Source organism: Epinephelus fuscoguttatus, linkage group LG11, assembly GCF_011397635.1.
Source record: "Epinephelus fuscoguttatus linkage group LG11, E.fuscoguttatus.final_Chr_v1".
NCBI classification, from domain to species: domain Eukaryota; kingdom Metazoa; phylum Chordata; class Actinopteri; order Perciformes; family Serranidae; genus Epinephelus; species Epinephelus fuscoguttatus.
The window spans coordinates 43,317,361-43,342,022 of record NC_064762.1 but is presented as its reverse complement, the minus strand read 5'-3'; the positions used below and the strand labels follow the sequence as shown (position 1 = coordinate 43,342,022).

General features: G+C 40.8%; 1 protein-coding gene and 1 long non-coding RNA gene across 2 annotated transcripts in view; one reads left to right on the top strand and one right to left on the bottom strand.

Moving 5' to 3' along the window:
* The window catches only part of opn5 (opsin 5), a 216,365-nt gene that overhangs the window by 126,904 nt on the left and 64,799 nt on the right, over window positions 1-24,662 (top strand). Inside the window, exon 4 of the mRNA XM_049590710.1 lies at window positions 4,734-4,853. Within this exon, the coding sequence (XP_049446667.1) occupies window positions 4,734-4,853 (120 nt within the window). The remainder of the gene's footprint in view (window positions 1-4,733; window positions 4,854-24,662) is intronic.
* LOC125897434 (uncharacterized) lies at window positions 15,939-22,554 on the bottom strand. Its single transcript, XR_007450425.1, has 3 exons — window positions 21,558-22,554; window positions 19,653-19,796; window positions 15,939-15,963 (listed from the first exon to the last, which is right to left on the bottom strand). It is a non-coding gene; the product is annotated as an uncharacterized LOC125897434 (long non-coding RNA).

The following is a 24,662-nucleotide window of genomic DNA, read 5'->3' as shown; positions in this document are numbered from 1 at the left end:
TCTGATGAGCTGACCAACAATCAGTAGTGGTAGCAACAAATTTGACTTTATCCAATGCTGCAACCAAAGTCTTCTTCATGTGATCAGCAGCTTCACAGATTCTGGCACGGACAGTGGGTCTGGAGATGACTTTGGCTTGAGGTTGTAATGTGGTAACAAATTCTTTGAAAGTTGGCTGTTCTACCACTGCAAATGGCTGTAGACCCTCACATATGAAATTGATGACAAAGCTTGTCAACAGTTGCTTGAGGAACACGTTTGTTTGCAGCTCTCAACATCACGTCTGGTAACTTGGCTTGTTTATTTGCTGAGAACTTGTTTGGTGTGGCTGTGGTCTTTGGCTGACAAGACATTGCTGCCACAGTGATGTCATGGTACTGCTCAATCTTTGATGGATATTTCCTCTGTAGAGATAAATATTATCACACATCAGGTTCAAACATTACTTCATCACATCACTGTGATTAACACCAATGGAAAACACATTTTTAAAAAAATCATTCAACCAGAGTAACAATTTGAACTAATCTTTGATTGTTTAGCATAGTATGAAAGAGTGGTAAATTTGGTTAAACTTTGCAGATATATTACTGTATTTATTTACAAACGTAAACCAATTTTAAAGGATCATTGCAAAAAATTCTATATATATTCTAAATTCTGTAATTTGTATACTATCTGTAAAAAGAGTATCGACCAATGTATCAGTATCTAACTATTTTAACTCCCTTTTATCAGTATCAGCCTAAAAAATCCAGTATCAGTCAGGTCCTAAAAAAAAACAAAGAGAGCAAAATATACGTACAGTACAGGCCAAAAGTTTGGACACACCTTCTCATTCAATGCACTTTCTTTATTTTCATGACTATTTACATTGTAGATTCTCACTGAAGGCATCAAAACTATGAATGAACACATATGGAGTTATGTACTTAACAAAAAAAGGTGAAATAACTGAAAACATGTTTTATATTCTAGTTTCTTCAAAGTAGCCACCCTTTGCTCTGATTACTGCTTTGCACACTCTTGGCATTCTCTCCATGAGCTTCAAGAGGTAGTCACCTGAAATGGTTTCCACTTCACAGGTGTGCCTTATCAGGGTTAATTAGTGGAATTTCTTGCTTTATCAATGGGGTTGGGACCATCAGTTGTGTTGTGCAGAAGTCAGGTTAATACACAGCCGACAGCCCTATTGGACAACTGTTAAAATTCATATTATGGCAAGAACCAATCAGCTAACTAAAGAAAAACGAGTGGCCATCATTACTTTAAGAAATGAAGGTCAGTCAGTCCAGAAAATTGCAAAAACTTTAAATGTGTCCCCAAGTGGAGTCGCAAAAACCATCAAGCGCTACAACCAAACTGGCACACATGAGCACCAACCCAGGAAAGGAAGACCAAGAGTCACCTCTGCTTCTGAGGATAAGTTCATCCGAGTCACCAGCCTCAGAAATCACAAGTTAACAGCAGCTCAGATCAGAGACCAGATGAATGCCACACAGAGTTCTAGCAGCAGACCCATCTCTAGAACAACTGTTAAGAAGAGACTGCGCGAATCAGGCCTTCATGGTCAAATAGCTGCTAGGAAACCACTGCTAAGGAGAGGCAACAAGCAGAAGAGATTTGTTTGGGCCAAGAAACACAAAGAATGGACATTAGACCAGTGGAAATCTGTGCTTTGATCTGATGAGTCCAAATTTGAGATCTTTGGTTCCAACCGCCGTGTCTTTGTGAGACGCAGAAAATGTGAACGGATGGATTCCACATGCCTGATTCCCACTGTGAAGCATGGAGGAGGAGGTGTGATGGTGTGGGGGTGTTTTGCTGGTGACACTGTTGGGGATTTATTCAAAATTGAAGGCACACTGAACCAACATGGCTACCACAGCATCCTGCAGCGACATGCCATCCCATCCGGTTTGCGTTTAGTTGGACGATCATTTATTTTTCAACAGGACAATGACCCCAAACACACCTCCAGGCTGTGTAAGGGCTATTTGACCAAGAAGGAGAGTGATGGAGTGCTGCAGCAGATGACCTGGCCTCCACAGTCACCGGACCTGAACCCAATCGAGATGGTTTGGGGTGAGCTGGACCGCAGAGTGAAGGCAAAGGGGCCAACAAGTGCTAAACCCCTCTGGGAACTCCTTCAAGACTGTTGGAAAACCATTTCAGGTGACTACCTCTTGAAGCTCATGGAGGGAATGCCAAGAGTGTGCAAAGCAGTAATCAGAGCAAAGGGTGGCTATTTTGAAGAAACTAGAATATAAAACATGTTTTCAGTTATTTCACCTTTTTTTTGTTAAGTACATAACTCCACATGTGTTCATTCATAGTTTTGATGCCTTCAGTGAGAATCTACAATGTAAATAGTCATGAAAATAAAGAAAACGCATTGAATGAGAAGGTGTGTCCAAACTTTTGGCCTGTACTGTATATACCAAAACTAAATTAAGAAAAGGGATCAAATACACAAAAAATGCTTCCCATAGAGCTAACAAATAAAAACAATCCACATTATGTTAAAAAAAAAAAACATATCGGGCAACATATAAGCCAATACTGATTAAGATCCATGTCACTGTGATAGACCATTATCAGGCCAATGATACTGATCAACTGATACATCAATCGGGCTCTAGTGCTATATGTCAACTGAGAGCTGGGAACCTGAAGATTAATTTGAGATGCAGCTCAGCACTGTGTGCCAGGTTTTTAAATCAAAAACAGCTCACCTTATACAGTGAAATTACTGCAATGATATGACTATTATGAGGCAAGAGTGTAAACACATGGCACACACATGAATACATTGGGCTCACTGACTCCACAAGAGTCACAGCTTTCCAGTCAGCCCCAATTTATCCAACTGTAATACTGTTTAAGGACCCCAGTATGCAGGAATAATAAAATAGAATAGGCGAAATTACATAAATACCACAAGCAAAATAACAGCGTGGGTTTTGCATAAAACTGCAAGGGAAAGTGTAGTGGATGTGTCTATAAGGGGGTAACGCTTATGAAAACATTTTCATTCAGGTATCTTGAAGTAAGAGAACAAGGGACCCCTTGCTCGTGCCCTGTTTTCCATGCTAAACGTCAGCCTAAATTTGGAGCACTATTTACCCCCCCTTACTGACAAGCTAACATGACATGGTTAATTTTCATGGCTAATGTTTCATATAACATAGCGTCACTCTAGCACAAAATATGGGCCTGCTGAATGTAGGCCTGTGAGTATTAAAGGACTACAGATTTAATTTTTTGTAATGACGGTGGTTGTCCAAATATTAAGCTAAAAACATTTCTAAGAATTGTAGCTCAATTATGCATGCACCCATGTGCACACGTTAGCTAGCTCCATCTTATTTTAATATCAGGCAAACCAATGGCAGTGACAATATCTTTGCGGACTTATCTTAGCCAAACTAATAACCTGAACATGCATGAAAAATAAGAAAGCAATATCATACAAGTGTAGTTGTAAAACCTCTTACTTACCTCTTAATGTGTTTTTTGAGATTAGACGCGAAAGTCTTGTAAGCTGATATCACCGTAGAGGTCAAACAAAGTTTTCACTGCGTCTGTCTCCTTTTCTCCCTCTGTACATTAACAATTCCTCCAGGCACGGCCACGGGCACTCGTCCTCTGTCTTTTCTTCATTTTCACTGTTGACAGCGTTGTCCTCTGTCTCCATTTTGGCTTCTTTGTCTCCAAATCTTAGTCTCTACTCCGCTGTGTAGGTATGTTACCGCCAGACACCTGTGCCTGCTGCAGTAGAGTTGTCCTTTCCTTATGTCATAGATTGATTGGCGTGGTCGCAATCGGACAGCCTTATTGGCTACCAAGATGCAGATGAAAGGTTTGAATATTAATTCAAATTGTGGGTGTACTCAGTAGCGACTTATGATTTTAAAAGTAGCAAAGTAGATTACATGGTGTAAATTGTACTGAAGTATGAGTAAAATTACACACTTAAAAAAAATACTCATAAAAGTACACGTACCCAAAAAATCTACTCAATTACAGTAACGTGAGTAATTCGTTACTTCCACTCCTTGTGTGTGGTCAGTTTGGAGTGGGAAATAAATGAAAAACCGAAACGGACAGTTGTATGTGTATATATTGAACACCATTTGGGATATACTACTTGCTCTCTTCCTGCTGCCTTTTTGTTTTGTTTTTTTTCCCAAAAAAATCGTCTAATATCCATACTCACTACAAGACTAAATAAAATGCGGAGACTCAGTGCTGGCCACCAGTTTGCACAATAAATACAACTGTAATACAGAGTGGCCTACTGACGTTGCACTTGTAAATTGTAACAAGTTATCATTCTGACTGCCCATATATGGGCATATGCCATGTAAACTGGTGTGATTGTGAGTGTGTTGTGTGCTGCTGTGCTGCATGCACTGCTGTCTGTTGTGCTCTTGTGCCATGCCGTGGACTTTAAGTTGGAAACAAGGTGCTTTATTGGTATAAAAAATAAAAAAAAAGTTGTTTTAACAAATAAATACAAGTTTTAAAAAGCATTTATGATTTTTGTAAGTTGAATTGGCTGTCTTAACATGGGACTTAACTTTGGACTTGAACACTTGCTCCCATCTCTGAGACTTGATCAACTCAATTTAAAGCACCCCGAGTGCGTTCAGATATGTGAAAAAAGAAATGTGACTGGTGTCTCAGAAGTGCAAATGGTCAAACTCTCTCTCTCTTTCTCTCTTTTACAGGAATCATGTCCGCAACAGGGAATGGCTATGTCATTTATATGACCATCAAACGCAAGACCAAGTTGAAGCCTCCTGAGCTCATGACTGTTAATCTAGCCATCTTCGATTTTGGCATATCAGGTACTGGCTTCTCTGTGCAATTTATTAGTAGGTCTTCCCATACGACCACATGGGTTATTTATTCCTACTCTTTAATGCAACCCAATTCAGTTTTTGTTGCACAATGTTACTCTTTGCATTTTCATCTGTTGTCGTCGTCGTCGTCGTCGTCCTCCGCTTATCCAGGTCCGGGTCGCGGACCCTTTTCATCTGTTAATTTACTCATTTGCAGGGTGTCAGAGGAATAAAATGATTTTCATTCCCATAACTGTTTCCATTTTTGATAAGATGGTGATGTCTTTTGGCTGGCTTTTCATTAACCTTTTCATTTTGTCTTTCTATTTCAGCAAACCTATTCATGATCTTGTACTGCATCTCAAAATGCTGTTGTCCCCACTTAATTGTTCCAATTCATAATGCATACCCGGTATCAATTTAAATCTAGTGTCTTTTTCTCTTATTAACTTTTGTAAAGTGATTCTGTTTTAAGAATGACTTGACTTTGTCAACACACATTTTGAACCTAGACGAATGCTTTGACATTTAGATTTTTTTCTTTCTTCTGTAGACACTGCCACATTGTGGAACAATGGCTAACACATTTTTCCTACATCTACTAAAAGAGAAACTGGTTCTTAATGTAGAGGTCACTGTATTTGTCATGGGGGAACAAAACTCAGTTGAATAATGTCTTTTGTGGCTCTGGTGATGTGACTGGTTGACAGCGTGTTTATTAATCGCCGTTCTGTGGTCTTTATTCCACTTCAATCAGCTTTTTTGCATTTTGACCCATATTATGGACTAAAATTCAGGATATCCCAGCCTCTCCTGCATCCATTTTGACCATTCTTTTTAAAATCTGTATGTGACTTTAAAGGTCTAAAGACTTTTTGGGCTAAATCTGGTTGGCCTGTCATAGCCTTGATTTAGCCCAAAACAGACGTTGAAATTGGGATGTGTTTAGTTGTCTTATTTGGTCCTCATTCAGTCCAAAAGCAGAAGCTGAAAATTGGGCTGTGCTTAGTCATTGGATTCTCAGTTACTGTTTGTAAACAGTATTGCCTGTTAAAGTGAAAATAAAGGCCAACCCCAAATTGGTGTATCCCCTTGCTATATTTGCATTTTTTCTGTGCTGTGTCCTCAATTTTTGTAGCTTCTTTTTGAATTTATGATGCCTATGGTCTGGCCCCTGGTCGCTACCTTTTTGTAAAGTCGCAAAACTCACCTGCGCCTTGTGACCAGGAATGTCCCACACACAGCACAACAAGATGAAAATAAGGAAATCCAGACAGAGGGTAGAGTCTCTGCAGATGAATACACCACCACTCACCTCTAGTGGGTCAGAAGTGATTATTAAGAGGGATTACTTATTGTATGAGTCTATACATTTTATTTTAGGAAAACTCTGCATAATGCTGTGCACATTTGAGGAAGTGCAACACTGAGTATCCCTTAGAGAAGAGAATACCTGAAGCAGGGCTATTCAGTTAAAATTAGAAAGAGGTCCAATTACCAAAATTCTGTCCCAGCAAAGGTACGAACCACATAATGTCTACACTGTCTCCTATACTCTACCCTCCCTAAATCTATCAAAAAAAATCCTCAACTTGCATTTTAGTTAATTTTTCACATCATTGTCAGTTTTCAAAGTGTACTTTCAATATACAGACACTTTGAACTTGTATGGCACTTGTATGGAAAACAAATAACTATCTTTACTGTTAAAAAAAAATAGTCCTAGCACAATGAACCTAAGGCCTACAGAATCTTCTGAATTAAATAAATAAATAGTGCCTCTTTTGGAAAAAGTGAAAACAGAGTTTTGTGCAGTCCCTTTTCTTTTTTATCACTTTACAGTTTTTTCTGGATTGCAGAATACAAGGTAAGCCCTATAAAAACAAAAATCTGTCCGTCAGTGAGCAATAAAGTTATACCACTGATTGGAGTGACTGATGTTGGTGTTTCCCCATTGGCTGTTGCTCTTTTGAAATAAATAGGGAAAGACGGGACAGAGCCCCATGAGGACAAAATATAGGACAGTTCCTGTATTTTTCCCTCACACTGTTGTTGCAGACATTCTTTTTATGACCACTGTTCATTCACTGCAAAACTATAACACGCTATGATAGTGGCCAATGGCTGTGCAGCCTTCACTTGTCATGCAGGGACTAATGGGAACCTCCTCAGAAATGTAACTACAGGTTGCAGTGACTCAGGTCACCTATTTAATATCGTAAACTTAAACCATTTCGCTGAATGGAAACAAAGCTTTTTTTTTATTTTCTTCCACATATAAAAAAAAACAATGAATTGTGAAGACAATCGCGCCTCCACAACATAGCCTTTTAAGTCTTGTGTGTGATTTATCCTGGCTTCATGTGAGTAGAGAAAAAAATCTGCTAGTCACTAGGCTAATTTATGCAATAGGAAATGTTGAGGCCTTAGCTAATAATGCTAGCATTACCCATCGACCATGGGTTGCACTGGTGCTATTGGCATCTACTGCCTGCTTAAAAAGTGCAACAACTCTGATTTATCTATCATATGAATTGTGAGTTGCCAGATATAATGTTACCTTTTTAGCGACCAAGTTTGTTGTTGCCATCATGAAGATTTCAATATATTGCTGGGCTAGGGTATTACTAACTAACAGAAACATTGCATGCATTACCACCCTTCACCTTCTCCTTCCCTCTCTGTCAGTCTGTCTCTCAAACACACTCACATATGCAAATGCCATGACGCAGTCCTTATTTCATTTTCATTTTTCATTTAACCTTTATTTAAATCTCGAGGAATCGCTGAGGGCGAGCCCTCATTTACAATGATGTCGAGAGCACAACAAACAACAATTAAAAATCACAAAGAACGAACAAATAACAACAGACTGAACACCTTTAAAAACAGTTACATTCAAAAGTACAGTAGTTGGTAATCATAGTTTTAAACTGGCCTATAGTAACCATTGTGTTGAGTTTGAATGTACATTGCAAGATGTTCCAGGATGATGCTGCAGAAGAACTAAAAGCAGTTTTACCAAATTCAGTGTTAGTGCGGGGAACATCGAGCATTAAGCAATCAGTTGAACATGTAGAATAATTACTATGCGACCAGTTCAACAAAGTGCTGAGGTATGGTGGCATGCTGCCGTTCAAAACTTTATAAATGAAAAGTAGCCAGTGCATATCTCTTCGCACAGATAAAGGTGCCCATCCCAACTTATCATATAAGACACAATGATGGGTGGAGTAACTGGAACCGGTGATGAATCTGAGTGCAGAGTGATAGATTGAGTCCAATGAAGTGAGAGCGGAGGCAGAAGCATGTCTACGTATAGATAACATCACCATAATCCAGAACTGATAAAAATACAGCCTCAATGGTCTGTTCTCTACAAAGTAAGGGGAAATTTAATTTGTGTCTATATAAGTATCTGATTTTGTGTTTTCGTTTACTTGCCAGTATGTCAATATGGAATTTAAATGTTAGTTTCTGATCCAACCAGATGCCCAGATACTTATATTCTGAAACCCTTTCAATACTGTGTCCTGTAAAAGTGGTGATGTGTAAACTGTCATCTGTAATATTTCTGCCTCTTGAGAATATCATGTATTTGGTCTTGTCTGCATTAAGAACTAATTTCAGATTGAAAAGTGAATGTTGTAGTTTTTTTTCAATGGCTGAGTGTACAGTGTTAGAGGTGTAGTAAAGAAAGATATCATTGGTGTAAAGATGGGCATTAGAATTTGTTATAGAGGATGTCATGTTCTTAATATAAATGGTAAACAGGACAGGACCCAGTACTGAACCTTGTGGCACACCCTTTAATGGTAGAAATGTAGAGCAATTGTTTCCTAATGTTACACATTGCTGTCTGTCGGATAGATAATCTTTGAACCATTTAAGGGAGTTGAGGTTGAAGCCAATATTACTTAGTCTTTGTAGGAGCAGATCACGGTCGACTGTATCAAATGCTTTTGATAGGTCAACAAAAAGGACGGCACAATATTTCCCTTTGTCCAGAGCACATGTAATATCATTTGTAAATGATGTGACTGCAGTGATGGTACTATGTTTAGCTCTGAAACCAGATTGGGTGGGACATAACACAGTGTTTTGTGACAGGAATGATTTGAGCTGGTTATTGACAAGAGATTCCAAAACCTTGGCAAGACAGGGCAGTTTGGAGATTGGTCGATAATTGTTGAGGTTTGATTTATCACCACCCTTGTGAAGTGGGACTACATGAGCAGATTCCCAGACCTGAGGAATAACTCCAGAAGTAACTGAGAGGTTGAACAGGTATGTGATGCGGTTTCCAATAAACGGAGCACAGAGCTTTAAAACATAAGGATCAATGTTGTCTTCACCAGTTGATTTCCTGCAGTCTATATTCTGAAGAGCGTCTTTAACAGTGAGGTAAGTGAAAGGCTGCAGTGTAAACAGAGAGGTGTAGTTTGAGGACGTGTGAGACAGTGGCTGACTATTAAAAGCAAGACCAGAATACAACATGTCAAATTGATTTCCAGCAGCAGCAAAATGTGCATTAAAAGCATCACAGATCTTAGATGGTTTGTCTACCGGACAGTTATTGCTTGTGATAAGAGAAGGAATGGATGCACATGACTTGTTTTTCTTTATATTTACTGCTTTCCAAAATTTTGATGGGTTTGTATTAGAGCTGGAAATTAATTCTATGTGTTAATTGGCTTTTGCTTTTCTTAAGGCGGACATGCATTTATTTCGTAATTGTTTAAATGTTAGCCAATGCGCAGCTTCACCGGTGAGCCTTGCTAAGGCCCAGGCTTTGTCTCGTGCCTTGAGCAACTGTGATAGTTCAGTAGTGAACCAGGGGCTTGATCTGTTTTAACCCTGAGTTTTTTGAAGGGTGCATGATTATCGATGATTGACAGAAAGCAGTTTGTGAAATAATCCAGAGCCAGATCAATATTTGATGAGTCAGATGTGTGATGTAAATTACTGTTGGCAAGGTCGCGGAGAAAAGCTTCCTCATTAAAGTGCTTAAAGTTTCTTTTGATGATGATTTTAGAGTGTGATTTTTGTGTTTTAGTATTTCTGACGCAGGCTACAGGGCAGTGGTCACTAATACCAAGGCTAAAAACACCAGATGCAGTTAGTTTATCCCTCCCGTTACACAGAATCAAATCTATCAGGGTAGATTTTAAGGGGGCCTTCAGGTTAGGTCTGGTTGGCTCATTAATAAGCTGCGTCAGATTTAAATTGACACACATCTCTTTTAAGCCATCTGAGTCGGGTGATAGCCATTTTAAATTGAAGTCACCTAAAACCAGTGTTTCTGAATTGTTGAACTGAGAGAGTAGGTCGGTTAATTCAGTCATTGCACTGGGATAGCTGAAGGTGGTCTGCATACTCCCACAACATTAATGGAATTATTGATTGGTGTGTTGATTTTCAGAGCGATGAATTCAAAAGAATGAGGTGTACTGACAGTTTTTAAAACAGTAACAGATAAACACGATTTGACATATACAGCCACACCACCCCCTTTTCTTCCGACTCTGTCTGTTCTGTGTAAATTATAGTCCTGTATGGAAACCTCTGTGTCATGGATGTTGTCTTTAAGCCAGGTTTCTGTAATGACCAGGATGTCAGGGTCAGTCTGTTAAATAAGAATTTTTAGTTGGTCTAATTTAACCTGGTTGCACAGACTTCTTATGTTTAAGTGTATCAATCCTAAGCCACGTCTTGATTTGAAGACATGGGGGTTGAGTAGCTGCTCACTGGACTCATCAGAGGCATTTGTTGTTGATTTTGGATTTATACTTATTTTGGGGTTTGGTTTGATAGTTATTAAATTTTTTGACCTGTAGTTCCCACAGGAAGTAGAGAGGCGGTATCTATGAGTACCATTTGTAATGAGAACAGGAATGTTTTCGTCAGGAACAGAGACTGAGAGTGGAGGATAGGGTGTGTTATGATTGCCATGCCTTCATGCACCGAGTGCATTGCCGGAACGAAGTGTCAGTTCAATGTTCATTGATAATAGACATGAACCTGCATGATTTGGGTGGAGACGATCGTATTTAAACAGATCTGTTCTGTTATGAAAGGTGGTGAAGTTGTCGACGTAGGGGATGTTTCTGGTGCAGCAGTAACCCTTCAGCCAGATGTGCAGCTGCCTCAGTCGGCTGAATTTAATGTCCCCAAAACAGGAGCGGTGCTCGTTTCCCGGATAGTAGCAGGAGGCAGGAGCGGCTGTGTTGCGTCTCCCAGTGTGATGAGCCACCTGCTCGGGACCAGCGAGAGAGGCGGTGGCAGCTGCAGCAGCAGAGCACCGCGGAGCCGGAGTGAAGTTCGGCTGTGAGCGATGAGGAGTGGGGCGAGCAGGACACCCAAGTGGGTCCGGTGGTGACAAAGATCCAAGTCCCGTCAGTGGAGGAGGAGGCAACCGGGTCTCCGTGGTATTATGCAGTGGACGAAATTCATGTACACTGAGAATATCATACCAATTTTCCAGGTGGATATCAGTGTTTGTGGGGATGCGAGAGGCGAGTCCGCCCCGCTTTTTGTGATCCCCAGCACCAACCACAACCCAGGTCTCAGGGTGATACGGAGTGGAGCTGACTGGGGCTTTGGGTTTGGCCCCAAGCCGGAGCCAGGGGTCTTAGCAGGTACAGGGGAGGCGGCTGGAGAGGCGGCAGCAGCGGTCGGAGTGGAGGCAGCGGACAGGACAGCCACCGTGGCTGGCGGAGTTGAGTTGGCCGGAGAAGCCGGGCAGGCACTTGTTGTGTTGGTCTGTGCTGGTCCAAAGATGATGGTGTCATGATGGCTTCTCTTCTTTCTGGATCCCGTAGAGCGTGGAAATTCTCCCTTCCAGCTCCAGCACCTTGTCGGCCAGGCGGGAGCAGCTGACTCAGCTGGATGGGGAGGTGAGTGGAGCCATTGGTTGTCGGAGTGGTAGCTGGGAAAATATAAATGAAAAAGGGGAGGCCAGTACAGGGCTAAAGGTGTCTAAATGCAACGTTAGTGTCTTAGGTAGTCGCTGCTAATGGGAGGTCACAAGCACTTACACGCAGGGACTCAATAACTAGAGCCCACAGTGTAGAAATGGTGTTATCAGGTGATCTACAGGAGGAACAGCAAGTAACGAAACTTACCGACATAGGTCCGCGATGACCACGCTCCTGTCCACAGATGTTGGTTTGTGTTTTGTCCGGAGTCTGTAATCCTTGTGGTGCAGTTAGCATCTAGTGCTAAAAACACAAGCCGGCTGTGCTAGCGCCAGTTGACGTTAGCAGTCAGAGCATTAAAGTTGTAAAAACTTAAAATGCAGGCTTGTTCTGAATGAAAAGCTTTAGATTAAGCTAGGATCAGCAAGTGTGTGGCGGAGGAAGTGTAAACTAGCTGTGTTTCCAGACGTCACGTTTTCCCATTAAAGATCCCGGAGGTTCTCACAGGAATGAGGCTGGAGCCTCTCCTCGCTGATATTTGGCAAGAGGCAAGGTTGGGGACAATGTGTCCAGAAAAAAACCCTTATTTTGGCTGTTATACTTATGTTATCCTGTAAATTGCGCTTTGATGTTGGCCTGTTAACTGGCAGTGTAGGAAAACTGTATGTATTGCTGGGACATTCTAATTATGCCATCCCACATTAATGTTATCATGAGGATTAAGGAGTGTTTGTTAAATCCCAGACCAGGTTCCTTTACTTCAGTGGCTTAAGTGGTTGAAACCTGTAAAGTAACTGGTATTGCTATGTTTCTGGACATTGATTGCTCTAGAGTTGGGCCTAGTTCAGCACACAAGACAGCTGCGAATGGGTATTAAATTCGGCTCATAAGCCAGTCATCATCAGGAGCCAGAGAGTCCTCAGGCTCGCTGAACATTCTTTCCACCCAAAGCCTGCCAATGGCATAATCCTCCAATACTGCTTAAGCAGCCATTGTGGTCATCTATATCATATTAAACAAAAAAAAAAACAAGAAACAATGTCGAAATGGTTCAACTTGTGTTATGTATTTGCCTGCAAGCATCCATCCATCCATCCATTTCCGTAACTGCTTATCCTCTAGAGGGTCGCGGGGGCGCTGGACAGGTCGCCAGACTAACACATAGAGACAGACAACCATTCACACACACACCTAGGGCCAATTTAGAGTCACCAATTCACCTATCCCCAACCTGCATGTTAGGGGTGTCCCCGACTAAGAATTTTCATAGTCGAATCTGATTTGACAGATTTTTCCTTTAGCTGACTAATTGTCAAATCATGTTGTTTTACCCCTCGTTGATTAATGAGCTCATTTGCGTCAGTTTCCGCTTCAGAGAAAAGAGCTAAAACTTCCAAATAAACATATTTAATTCTTCTGTTGGCATAATAAGTTAATAATAATAAAAGTAAAAGGGTTGTCATTTTATCTTCATCTTTATTCCTTTCACTTCATCAAGGTATGATGCTCTAGATGAGCGCAGACATGCTGCAGTATCATCCATGTCTTTAACAGTAAATATATTAAATGCATTTATAAAACGGAAAGGTGAAATCAGTCAATCTGATTGTTTCTTAACTATGATATAATGAGCATATAGGCTACCCATGGCTACAATTTTAAAGCCTTATCAAAACATATCACCAGCTAGAAGCAATGATGTAGGCCTATCCATGACAACAATAAGCCGAGTGGAGCTGTAGTTGTAGGGGGAGGCTGGATCTGTGATTGAGTGTGCGGCTGATTGGAGGCACCTGTTGACGAACTGTGGGCGTTGTCCCCAATATTTGGAATAACGGGGCCTTTAGAAAAAATGGGAAACCCCACCATTACGAAGAATGGAGGTCTATTTTCAGAAAGGTGGGGTTTTGGAAAGGTAGGGTGTAACCGCTCTGATGGTCCTGCAGCGCGCTCACTCACCTCAGCTTATTTGGATCGAGCAACTGGGTGATTTATTCATGTATAGTAATGATTATGCCTACTGATTAATTAAACTCTGACCCTATTTTATAGGCCTCTGCTCGAAAATTGTATATCCATAATGAAATGAATATATCTCTGCAACCACAAGGTCTATTTGAATACTTTTGGTGTCATGGTAAAGGGAACACTTGTGAGATTTGTTAAGATGTGTAAATATCAGTATATGTGTTATATGTGAAGAGTAAATGAAGATGGCACACAGCACAAATGAAATATTTTGAGGTTCGCCTAAAAAAAAAAAAAATGCAAAGTATCCCTTTGGAATGATGCAGCAGCAGCTCTAAACCTCTATCACATCATAGTACAATATGTGAACATTAACTCTGCAAAGGTTGATTCTGATAAAGTGAAGCAGAACAATATAAGAGAGGTTTTAGTACAGAAAATTCAGGCGAGCTCTCCAAAATTGTACCATGTTTGCATGTGATTTTTGTCACGTACAATTCTATATCTTTAATTTTTTATTTCTGTAAATCCCTACTGATGTTTATGGTATACACATAGAACTGTCTGTTTTGTTTATTTAATCTTATTTCCCATTCCAAACTGACCAATATACACCTACTACATTTGAACCTGGCCCATATCTCTGTGACGGCTTGGCCGATTTGAGTGATTGACACCTTGTTTGATTCGTTAGAGCCAATAGAATGCACTATACCCACCAAAACGAGACTGACAGCACTGTAAGCCAATCAGAGTCAGAGGAATGTGCTGTGGGGAGATGTCGGCTGCTGTGAGTGGTCATTGTTCTTGTTCCCCTGGAACCTGTTTTTCCGCCTGGATTCATTTGAATGATGGACAACTTCTGGTTGTACGCGAACGGAGCGTGAATCAACAGCAGAATGCGCATTTTATGGCGAAATTAATAAGGTAACCCAGATAGCAAAATTCTTTTGGCCCATATCTGGCCCACACCCAACATGTTCATCCGGCCCACATACCGCATGGAATGATGGCACTTGGGCGGTCCACTCCCGTTGCCAAAAGTGGGCCACAACCAAGCCATCTCAATGCCAGATGTCAGCCAAAAACAGACCAAATAAACCAGCACTCAACCGATTGTGGGCCACTGGTCAAAACTCTTTTGGGCCATATCAGGCCCACACCCGACATGCTCATCCGGCCCACATACTGCATGGAATGATGGCACTTGGGCGGTCCACTCCCGTTTGCCAAAAGTGGGCCACAACCAAGCCATCTCAATGCCAGATGTCAGCCAAAAACAGACCAAATAAACCAGCACTCAACCGAATGTGGGCCACTGGTCAAAACTCTTTTGGGCCATATCTGGCCCACACCTGACATGCTCATCCGGCCCACATACCACATGGAATGATGGCACTTGGGCGGTCCGCTCCCGTTTGCCAAAAGTGGGCCACAACCAAGCCATCTCAATGCCAGATGTCAGCCAAAAACAGACCAAATAAACCAGCACTCAACCGAATGTGGGCCACTGGTCAAAACTCTTTTGGGCCATATCTGGCCCACACCTGACATGCTCATCCGGCCCACATACCGCATGGAATGATGGCACTTGGGCGGTCTGCTCCCGTTTGCCAAAAGTGGGCCACAGCCAAGCCATCACAATGCCAGATGTTAACCAAAAACAGACCAAATAAACCAGCACTCAACCGAATGTGGGCCACTGAACAAAAAAATGAATCCACTATTAACATGCTTGTTTCTCACATATGATCCACAGCAGTCATAATGCTACATATCAACCAAGAGCTGACCAAATACATTAAAACTCACACAAGTGGGAGCCACAGTTAGCTCTCAGACTTAACTGGTTTACAGTCTATGACCTTGTCTAGCCTGCACACTTAAGAAGTCACAACCAAACCATGATAAAATTTTGTCAAATATGAAAAAATATAATAATAGTCTGAATTTGTGGCTACATGCCATTATGGTACCCCCAGATACTGTTTGAATGGGGGCATCCAGTGGTCCAGTCTTGTTGGGACTCACCTCGGGGTCTAAGATGAAGAAACCTAAGAGTAAGAATTGAAGAAATGACCAGACACGAGAAACAACTGGTGAACGGTAGAGAACTATGTTTTATTTTTTTAACCTTTTCCATAAAACAAACGGAAGAAAAAAAATCAGGCCAAATCAGCAGAACACAGTTGTTGTTGTTAACCCCCATCACTGCTCGTCTTCTTGTGGCCCTTTAAGAAATGCACAAAAGAACAAATTTAGTTGACTCAGTAAAGCAGTACTGTGGTTACTGTATATGGCGGCAGTGAGGTGAAAAACACAAAACCTCATCAAGAGACCAAACAAAAAAGGCCTTGTAAAATGATACAAAGTTATACAATATTGTGTTGATGTCTTTCAAAACTTCAACTTCAAAATCTATAGTGTGTTTTTGATTACAATTTATCTGAAGCTATAGTTGATATTATGCCTGATCACTGACCCAATATCTGCTTGCTCAACCTCATTCTGTTAGGTTTAGATAAGATTAGAGTAGACTAGATAGATAGAAAAACAGTGCAATTAAATGCAGAAGAACCAAGCTCTTGACTGTACCAATAAAACACAAGAATAAATAAGAGAATGTCATACCCTTACCCACACACATTTACAGTAAAAACAATTGTAAAAACACTGCCCTCAAACAAATAAATATAGCAAATAAATAAATAAGGATAACGCTATACAGTATATCAGAGTCTCCATTCTCTGGCCTTTTAACACACCTGAAAAACTGCTACAGTAGCTGGAATAAAACAAACATGAGGAAATGCTGAGATGAAAGAACTTTTGCCATGACAGGTATTAACTAACTCAGCAATTTACTTCATGTCTTATACTATCTAAATTATTATTCATTTTCTTCTGTCATTCCAAAAATGTAAACACGAGTGAGAAACAGATTGTTTCTTCTACAGAGGGAGATAATGTTTATTTTTTATATATTATGCCAATGTAAGTATTACTGTATATTCCACTGCAACATGGCTGAGGTTCTCAGTTGGAAGCAACTCCATCCCACATATTAAACCTGCCACATATTAAGTCGGAAATGACAATTAGTCAACCAGCCTCACTCACACAATTGCTGTGTAGTTACACAAGTCGACCACACGGTGGAGCTGAAGACCATGAATGTAGCAGTAAATGGAAAAGTTTGAGGTTAGATAGAACACATCTTAAGACATTAAACTTAATCCACTCATGTTAACATTAGATATGGTTTTGTGTTTGATAGGGGACTGTTTCATTCCAGCTCACTTAACTTGTTATCAATGGAAAGAAAAGCATTTTAGTTTCAAATGAAGTTGGACATAACAATGGAAAGCAAGGAGTGGAGGAGGAACGGAGCGGTATGTGTCATTTATTCCGTGGTAAGACGTCTCATATTTACGTGGTGAAGAACATGGACTAAAAGCCTTCTGATACAGTATTACAGTGTGTGTGTCAGTGTTGCAAAGACACAGCGTCAGAGCGGTTACGGTTTTTTTTTTTGTTTGTTTGGGGTTTTTTTTAAGCGTCGGAGCAGTGAAGTGAAACAATAACCTGCAGATCGGTGACATAAACTCCGCTCGTAGTAGTAATAAAACACTGAGGTTGTTGATGAATATTTAGCTTTCTACTCTGCTCAAACTCTCAGAAAACTCATGCAGTGGCTCGTCATTATTGCTGGGATGCGCGATGCCACTTAGCTCTCATATACTCGTGGTCTCACTTGCTATTCCAGTCATTTCAAGTACCATAATTTAGCACCGATTCATTTTAAGTGAACCAATACTCAGTAGTACCAACATGTATCGGTACCAAGTACAAAAAGTACCGGGTTTCGGTACCCAACCCTAAATGTAATGGCCCTTTTCCACTAAGCAGTTAAAGCTCTACTAGACTGGGCTCTCTACTCGACTCGGTTTAGGTCCTTTTCCATCACAACTGAGTTCTTCATAGTTCCTTCTCAGTGTGGGCAGGGTCGTTGTATCACAGCGGCTACGGCCTCATCGCTCTCTTTTTTCGATCCTCTCATCAGCTCCAACCTCACTCGTCTGCAACTCGATTACGGACCACAGCGTGGTTTTCAACACAACAGTCAGGTGAAAGAACAACAACAGTCTCAGTACAGATCAATGGGCGCTGCTGCCGCTGTGTTTTTGAAATTAGCGAACTACAGGTAGAGCTGCAGATTTCTCATTCCCCACCTGTTTGATTCTAGGGCTGCACGATATATTGTTTTACATCGTACATCGCGATGTGCACATGCTAATAGTACATCCAGGATGCGCGATGTTTTCTCTCTCTCTTTCAACATTTCAACTTTTGTTTCTCTTCAGAAAAACTCTGATGTATGATCAATACTATCAGAAAGTCTCCTATAAATCCTAATCCTAGTCTCATTTAAAGAAATGTGATCATTTGATAGTGCTTATTTTTTAATATCGCAATATTATTATATTGCAGAAAATCGCAGAAAATGAAAATATCGCAATGTCATTTTTTTCCAGTATTGTGCCAGCCCTATTTGATTCAGAGTGTAACAGGGTTTCCCACAATTAGCGTAGTTTAGCCCATTTAGTGTTTATTAGCGGTCCAGCGCGACCTGACCATGCACCCGTGTTTGTGTGTGTGTTTACGGGCGCCCGCATGTAAGAGAGACAGCAGAGGGAAGGGCTGCTGACTGACAGAGATGAAAGATGGTGAAATGCTGAAAAAAAATACATTTTTTTTTTCTGTGATGGGCCGCCACAGACTCGTTAATTAATGGGAAACACTGGATGAATAAACGGGCAATATGAAAGAAAAAAAAAAACTCTGCTCTTACCCTTGAACCGGCAGCTAGGTGCACTGGGCTGATTTTACATCAATCAATCAATCAGTCAATTTTATTTATAAAGCCCAATATCACAAATCACAATTTGCCTCACAGGGCTTTACAGCATACGACATCCCTCTGTCCTTAAGACCCTCACAGCGGATAAGGAAAAACTCCCCAAAAAAAACCCTTTAACGGGGAAAAAAAACGGTAGAAACCTCAGGAAGAGCAACTGAGGAGGAATCCCTCTTCCAGGACGGACAGACGTGCAATAGATGTCGTAAACATGCCTATCTTCATATCATTGATGTGGCAACTTGTCCAATTAGAGTCAGACTAGAGTTTCAGAGTTTAGCCAAGTGAGGAGTGACCCAGCCTTTAGTCTATGGAGATAAGCTGTTGCAGCCTGAGCCAGAGGAGTTGTTTATTAATTCAGATAGATCGTCATTGTCTGATTAAAATTTGTTTCCGAATTTTATTTTCTTTTAGGGCTGTATTTTGAGTTTTTACATAGGGAAATAGCTGGGTTGCACGGTTCAGTCACTTGCAAAATAGTCAAAAGCGGATAGTTAAAATCAATGTAAAAAATTGTGATAAAATCATGATTCTGATATTTTTGCTATATCGCCCACCCCTAGTTGTAATATTGAAGCTAATTTCACCAAGTTAGGCTATTGTGGTTTTCAGCTGAATAGCTGCGAGTGTTACTCTACAAGTCACTTGTGACCTAAGGTGTATTTCAAATAAACCTGCCTTTGGTTTAATGTATTCTTCTGAGCTTTATTCCTTCAGCTATGAGTTATGTTGTAGCCTATGTCTGTGCTCTATAGTTTTAATTGCAAATTACAACTATTAAGTAAGTTAAAGATGTGTTGCTAATGACAGCTTGAAGTGGCGATAAGGTCTTAAAGGTTTTTTGGAAGGTCTTAAAAAGTCTTAAAAAGGTATTGACATTAACCTCAGGACTGCATATACCCTGCCCTCATTTTTTTTACACATGCTGACAGCTTCATCTTGATTTTTGCTGTAGAACAGTATCACACATGTATTGCAAAATAGGTATTGTAGCTGACTTACGTGTGTGCTGTGAGGCACGCCTTTTCTCCTCCCTCTCTCTCCTCCCACCATCCCTGTCTCCAGCGAGATGAAGCCACCTTTTTATATAGGCCTCCACCTCCTGGTCAGTTGCAGTGGCCGTCAAATGGTTGTTTCTCACTGTTCCTAAAAATTGAGAAAACTTTAAAGCTTTTGAAAGATTACACACAATGGTGAGAAATGCTTGGCATGCTATATCCTGCCCATAGTTGGGCAGTAACAATGAATGTAGTTTGAAAACAGTCTAGCCATGCCCATGACCAGCCCATTACTAAAATTGTAGGAGAAAAACTGATGAACTGATTGCAGACCGGTGCATCTTAGAGCAGGGGACAGTTAAACAGCTGGCAGGGAGAAGATGGTGGGGCACACAGTCAGTTTTAGAAATTTTTATTACAGTGCAGGTTGCTGACATTTCGGCACAGAGTATGTCTTCTTCAGAGCAAACAGAGCATTTTATGTATGACAGCTTTAAACTGGTGCCTTATAATGTTCTCCGATTGATTGGCTGTATATGTTGTTGTATTATAAGTGTAACAAGTATTAGACTCATAATTTTTTAATTATATTACTGAAGTGTTGTGTGGTGTCACATGAGCTGTTTTAAATAATAATAATAATAATGACGCAGCTTACCTGCTCCTCCAATCTGCCTCACTGAGCAGGCACCCTATTTAAAGCTGTCATTCATAAAATGCTCTGTTTGCTCTGAAGAAGATATGTCAGCAACCTGCACCGTAATGAAAATTTCTAAAACTGACCTTGTGCTCCAGCATCTTCTCCCTGCCAGCAAATACTAAAACTCATGTAGTCATGCACTTCAACAAATTTGAACATACATGGAACATCAACAGCCTTCACTAATTTCCTGGCAGTTTTGTAGCTGCAGCCAGAAAATCAACAAGCAATGCCATTCTATTATAATCGAATAGAATACTGTCTGCTACCACACTGATGCATATTCATCCACATATGCATCTTAATAAATCGATCATATGATTCATTTTAGCACCCCCATTTGACCATAGGAACTACTCAGAAGTAGGGGTGGGTAAAAATATCCATTCATCAATGCATTGCAATATATTTTTTTGCAACTCAATATCAATTCAGAAAATCCTTTGAATCGATTCAGGCAAGCAGCGGCCCCCGACCATGTCCTCCCCGTGGTCAGGGCCCACTGTCCCTCACTAGACGCCTCTCAGTCCAGCGACCTCGCTTGAGGGTCGGAGGGAGCGCCGCGAAAAACACAGAGCTGCAGGGCCAAGTAGCCGATGTCTGACGCACCGCTCTTTTGGAGCCTGTAAACTCCCAGTGCAGCCAGTGTCACCCTGGCCGCTGCACCATGTGTCTGCGGGTAGCACTCTCCTCCAGGGAGAGAAAGGGTTTTAGTGTCAAAGTTTTACCACCTCCCGTCTAACTGGAGGACGGAGGGAACGCAGGTGTTTATGTCTATGTTTATATCAGACAAAAACATACACAGTCACAGACACAATGGCACTTTTTCAGTTTAACTATGGTTGCGCTATTTCATGACTAAACACACTGTGTGCTTTTGTTTACATTTCAATTCGAACAAGAACTTCCTAGAGGAAAGATTTATAATAAGTTTACAATTTAAAAATGAATTTAAATTGAACTTAAAAAATATCAACAGGTACTCTAATGAATTATTTGTGTATTACTACTTATTACTGAATTGATATTGAAACATTTGAATAAATATTGAATCGAATCGATATCGAATCGAATTGCAACCTAAAGAATTGAAATCGAAGTGAATCGTGAGGGTCTTAAATACCCAGCCCTAATCAGAAGCATGAAAGAAAAGGAAAATCAATTCATAAGACACATCACAAATAAACATAACCCACAATTAACACTTACCAGTAATTACATCCTTTAACTGGAGGCTATGGAAAGCCGTCTTTCCATTTACGCACCGCCAGTTAAGCTGCTTGGCCAGGGAGTTGGTAAAGAGGTGTTTCATGATCCTCCACACCGTGTCTTTAATGTCTACCCCACCGATGACACTCAAAGCAGTAATCTCAGGAAAAAAAGAACAAACATGATTGATACGGGCAGTAACAGTTGTACCACAGTTTTAGGAAAAATGTTTTTGGACTAAATAAATCAATACATTTCAGTAAAGTCATTTCAGTGTGTTATGGTTTATCTTTATTTTTCACCTGAGATGTCCCTGTAACTAACTGATCTTCATTTTTGCTGTGCATGAGGAATTTTGTTTCCCACAGATGTACAAACCATGTATCCAAACACTTTTTACTTTAGAATAGTTCTCACTCCAATAAAAAAAATCTAGCATCAACACTGACATACGCGAAATAGTTCTAGAGCAGGAGTCGGCAACCTTTGTGACATGGAGTGCCAGTTTGGATTTTTTTGTCAGTGAGTGTGCCACTATAAATAGAACAATGTGACACCAAATACAAAAAATACCTGGGATTTTAATCTAACAGGCTACAACCAATCATATTTTGAAGATATTTTACTGTTATTCACAATTGTAAATGAGGTTGCTTCCTCAATATATCTCAGAGTTTAAATAAAGGTTATAATAGCAGGGCCCTGGATCCCATTTCAAAACACTTCTTTTTAGAAACTAAGTCTATGTAGGCTAAACCTACAGTGAGTGCATACAGGAAAAAAAAAATTATGACGCAGCGTCAGGCCGCTCACCGTCACTTAAACACTCAATTGAAACACTCCAATTAAATACGCTGAGCTGCGAGCGTCGGAGAACGCCCACTGCAGCGACCCTGGATTTGATTCCACCCGGCGGCCCCTCTACTGCGTGTCAGTTCCCCCTCTCACTGTCTCTCCCTTTCCGCCTCTCTCCAGCTGTCCTTTAAAAATGCGCATTAAGCCCGAACAAAAAAAAACAACAAAAAAAAACAAAACACTGACTCATGACCTGGTGACAGTGAGAAATTTAGCGGTGGAGGTGCGAGCGTGCCAATGATTATGCTACGCTGTGGCATGAGTGCCAAAGTTTGCCGACCCCTGTTCTAGAGTGAGAAATGCGTACCATTTTCTTTTTATAGTCCGCCTCCTCCCTGACACGCCTCTCCACAGCCAGTAAAGAGCTTATGTCCTTTAGTGGGAAGAGATCCGCCTCCAGGACCTCCTGCCCACCAACATGTTCTCCATGGATCTTCTGAAGGGTTAGGGTTACAATCTTCAGTTGGTCCATGATCATCTCTTGGTTTGTAAGTAGCCTACGCAGAAGAGCTAAAAATAATGACATACATTAAAAAAAATTAAATCCAAAAAGACATTGTAAGATGATTTCATACAGAGACAGTCAGAGAAAAAAAGATACTGAGAAAGAGAGTGTATGTGCATTAATGTGTAAATAATCATTTATGAGCAAGGGTTGGAGTACCTGTGGCTGACGATCGTTGGCCCTCAGCAGGAATTGTATTACCCGGGCTGGCCAATGGCGGTCTTCGTTCAGGGCTCACCAATTGATGCCTAGGTCGTGGTTGGGGGCTAAGGGCCCTTCTCTCAAGTGTTGACTGAACACTTGGCCCTTGTATTTTGGGGGCTGCAGGCAATGATCCCCTTCTTTTGGCAGCAGGGCTGTCCTCACTGTCACTCTCAAATTGAGTGTTTTGTCTTGTGTGCATAGGGGAATGGGAGGGGAAGAGGAAGAAATTGAAAAACGATTGTAAGAGACTACTAAGTATAAAGCATTTGTCATTTGTAAGTTGTTGCACTGAACTTGTAGTGCTTAAGATATAGCACACATCAGACTACTTAGCCCTATTACTTTTCTTAGCATGGGCAGGGGAATATGTCTGCAATAACCACTGACTAGGCATGAGTAAAAAAAACTATATGAAGAAGAAGATAACTCCATCTGATGATAGACATTAATCTCAGACCACTATATGAAACTCTGAACCATAGGGAGACCAGGTTAAGTTGAATCACTTCTCATATTCAGGATCACTACATTAAGACAATTATAGTTTCACTGCAAACTAATGCATCTGTATATATTTCAGGATGTTGTACATCCCCACAAACAAACAAGTGTAACCTTAACAGTGTTGATAATATCGCCTGTCCAAAAAAGTGGTCTGGTGGCTCAACTTACCCCATGTATGGGATAAGGTGAGCATAGGAGAAAGGTATGTTGAGCCACTCCCATTCTGTCTAGCAGCTGCAGGCCTGCAGAGAAATTGACCAATTGGAGCCATGGCTCTCATTCGCTCGTAAATGAAAAGAAAGTAGTCTGCCCACTGGACTGTAGCTCCCGACTGCATTTAATAGTCACATATGTAACGTTTCGGGCTTCATCAGACCTGAGAAGAACCTAGGTGACACACCAGCTTAAATTAGTGGACCGGTCACCTGAGAGGTCATGTGACATAATTAAACAGCAAAAATATAAAGGTGTACAGGGATAAACAAACAATCAACCTGCACAATTCTATCAGATCACATGTAACAACTTGAGTATTGCATAGCAGAAAACATCAGGTGTACCCGTCATGTTAGTCTTTTTCCAGATGTGATGCTGCTGTGGATAATTTGTTAAATTTTGAAAAATTATTGTATGTCACCACTTCTACCACTAGCTGAGGCACCCTGTTATGCAGATATTTATTATTCTTCTTGGTATTACATTGCATCATGACGGGTACACCTGATGTTTTCTGCTATGCAATACTCAAGTTGAGTAGAATTGTGCAGGTTGATTGTTTGTTTATCCCTGTACACCTTTATATTTTTGCTGTTTAATTATGTCACATGACCTCTCAGGTGACCGGTCCACTAATTTAAGCTGGTGTGTCACCTAGGTTCTTCTCAGGTCTGATGAAGCCCGAAACGTTACATATGTGACTATTAAATGCAGTCGGGAGCTACAGTCCAGTGTGCATACTCCTTTCTTTTCATTATCGTTTTTCCTCTGTGGTCCAGCACCTGGTTTAAAACATGTTTTGGGATGTGCGTGTTCCTTGG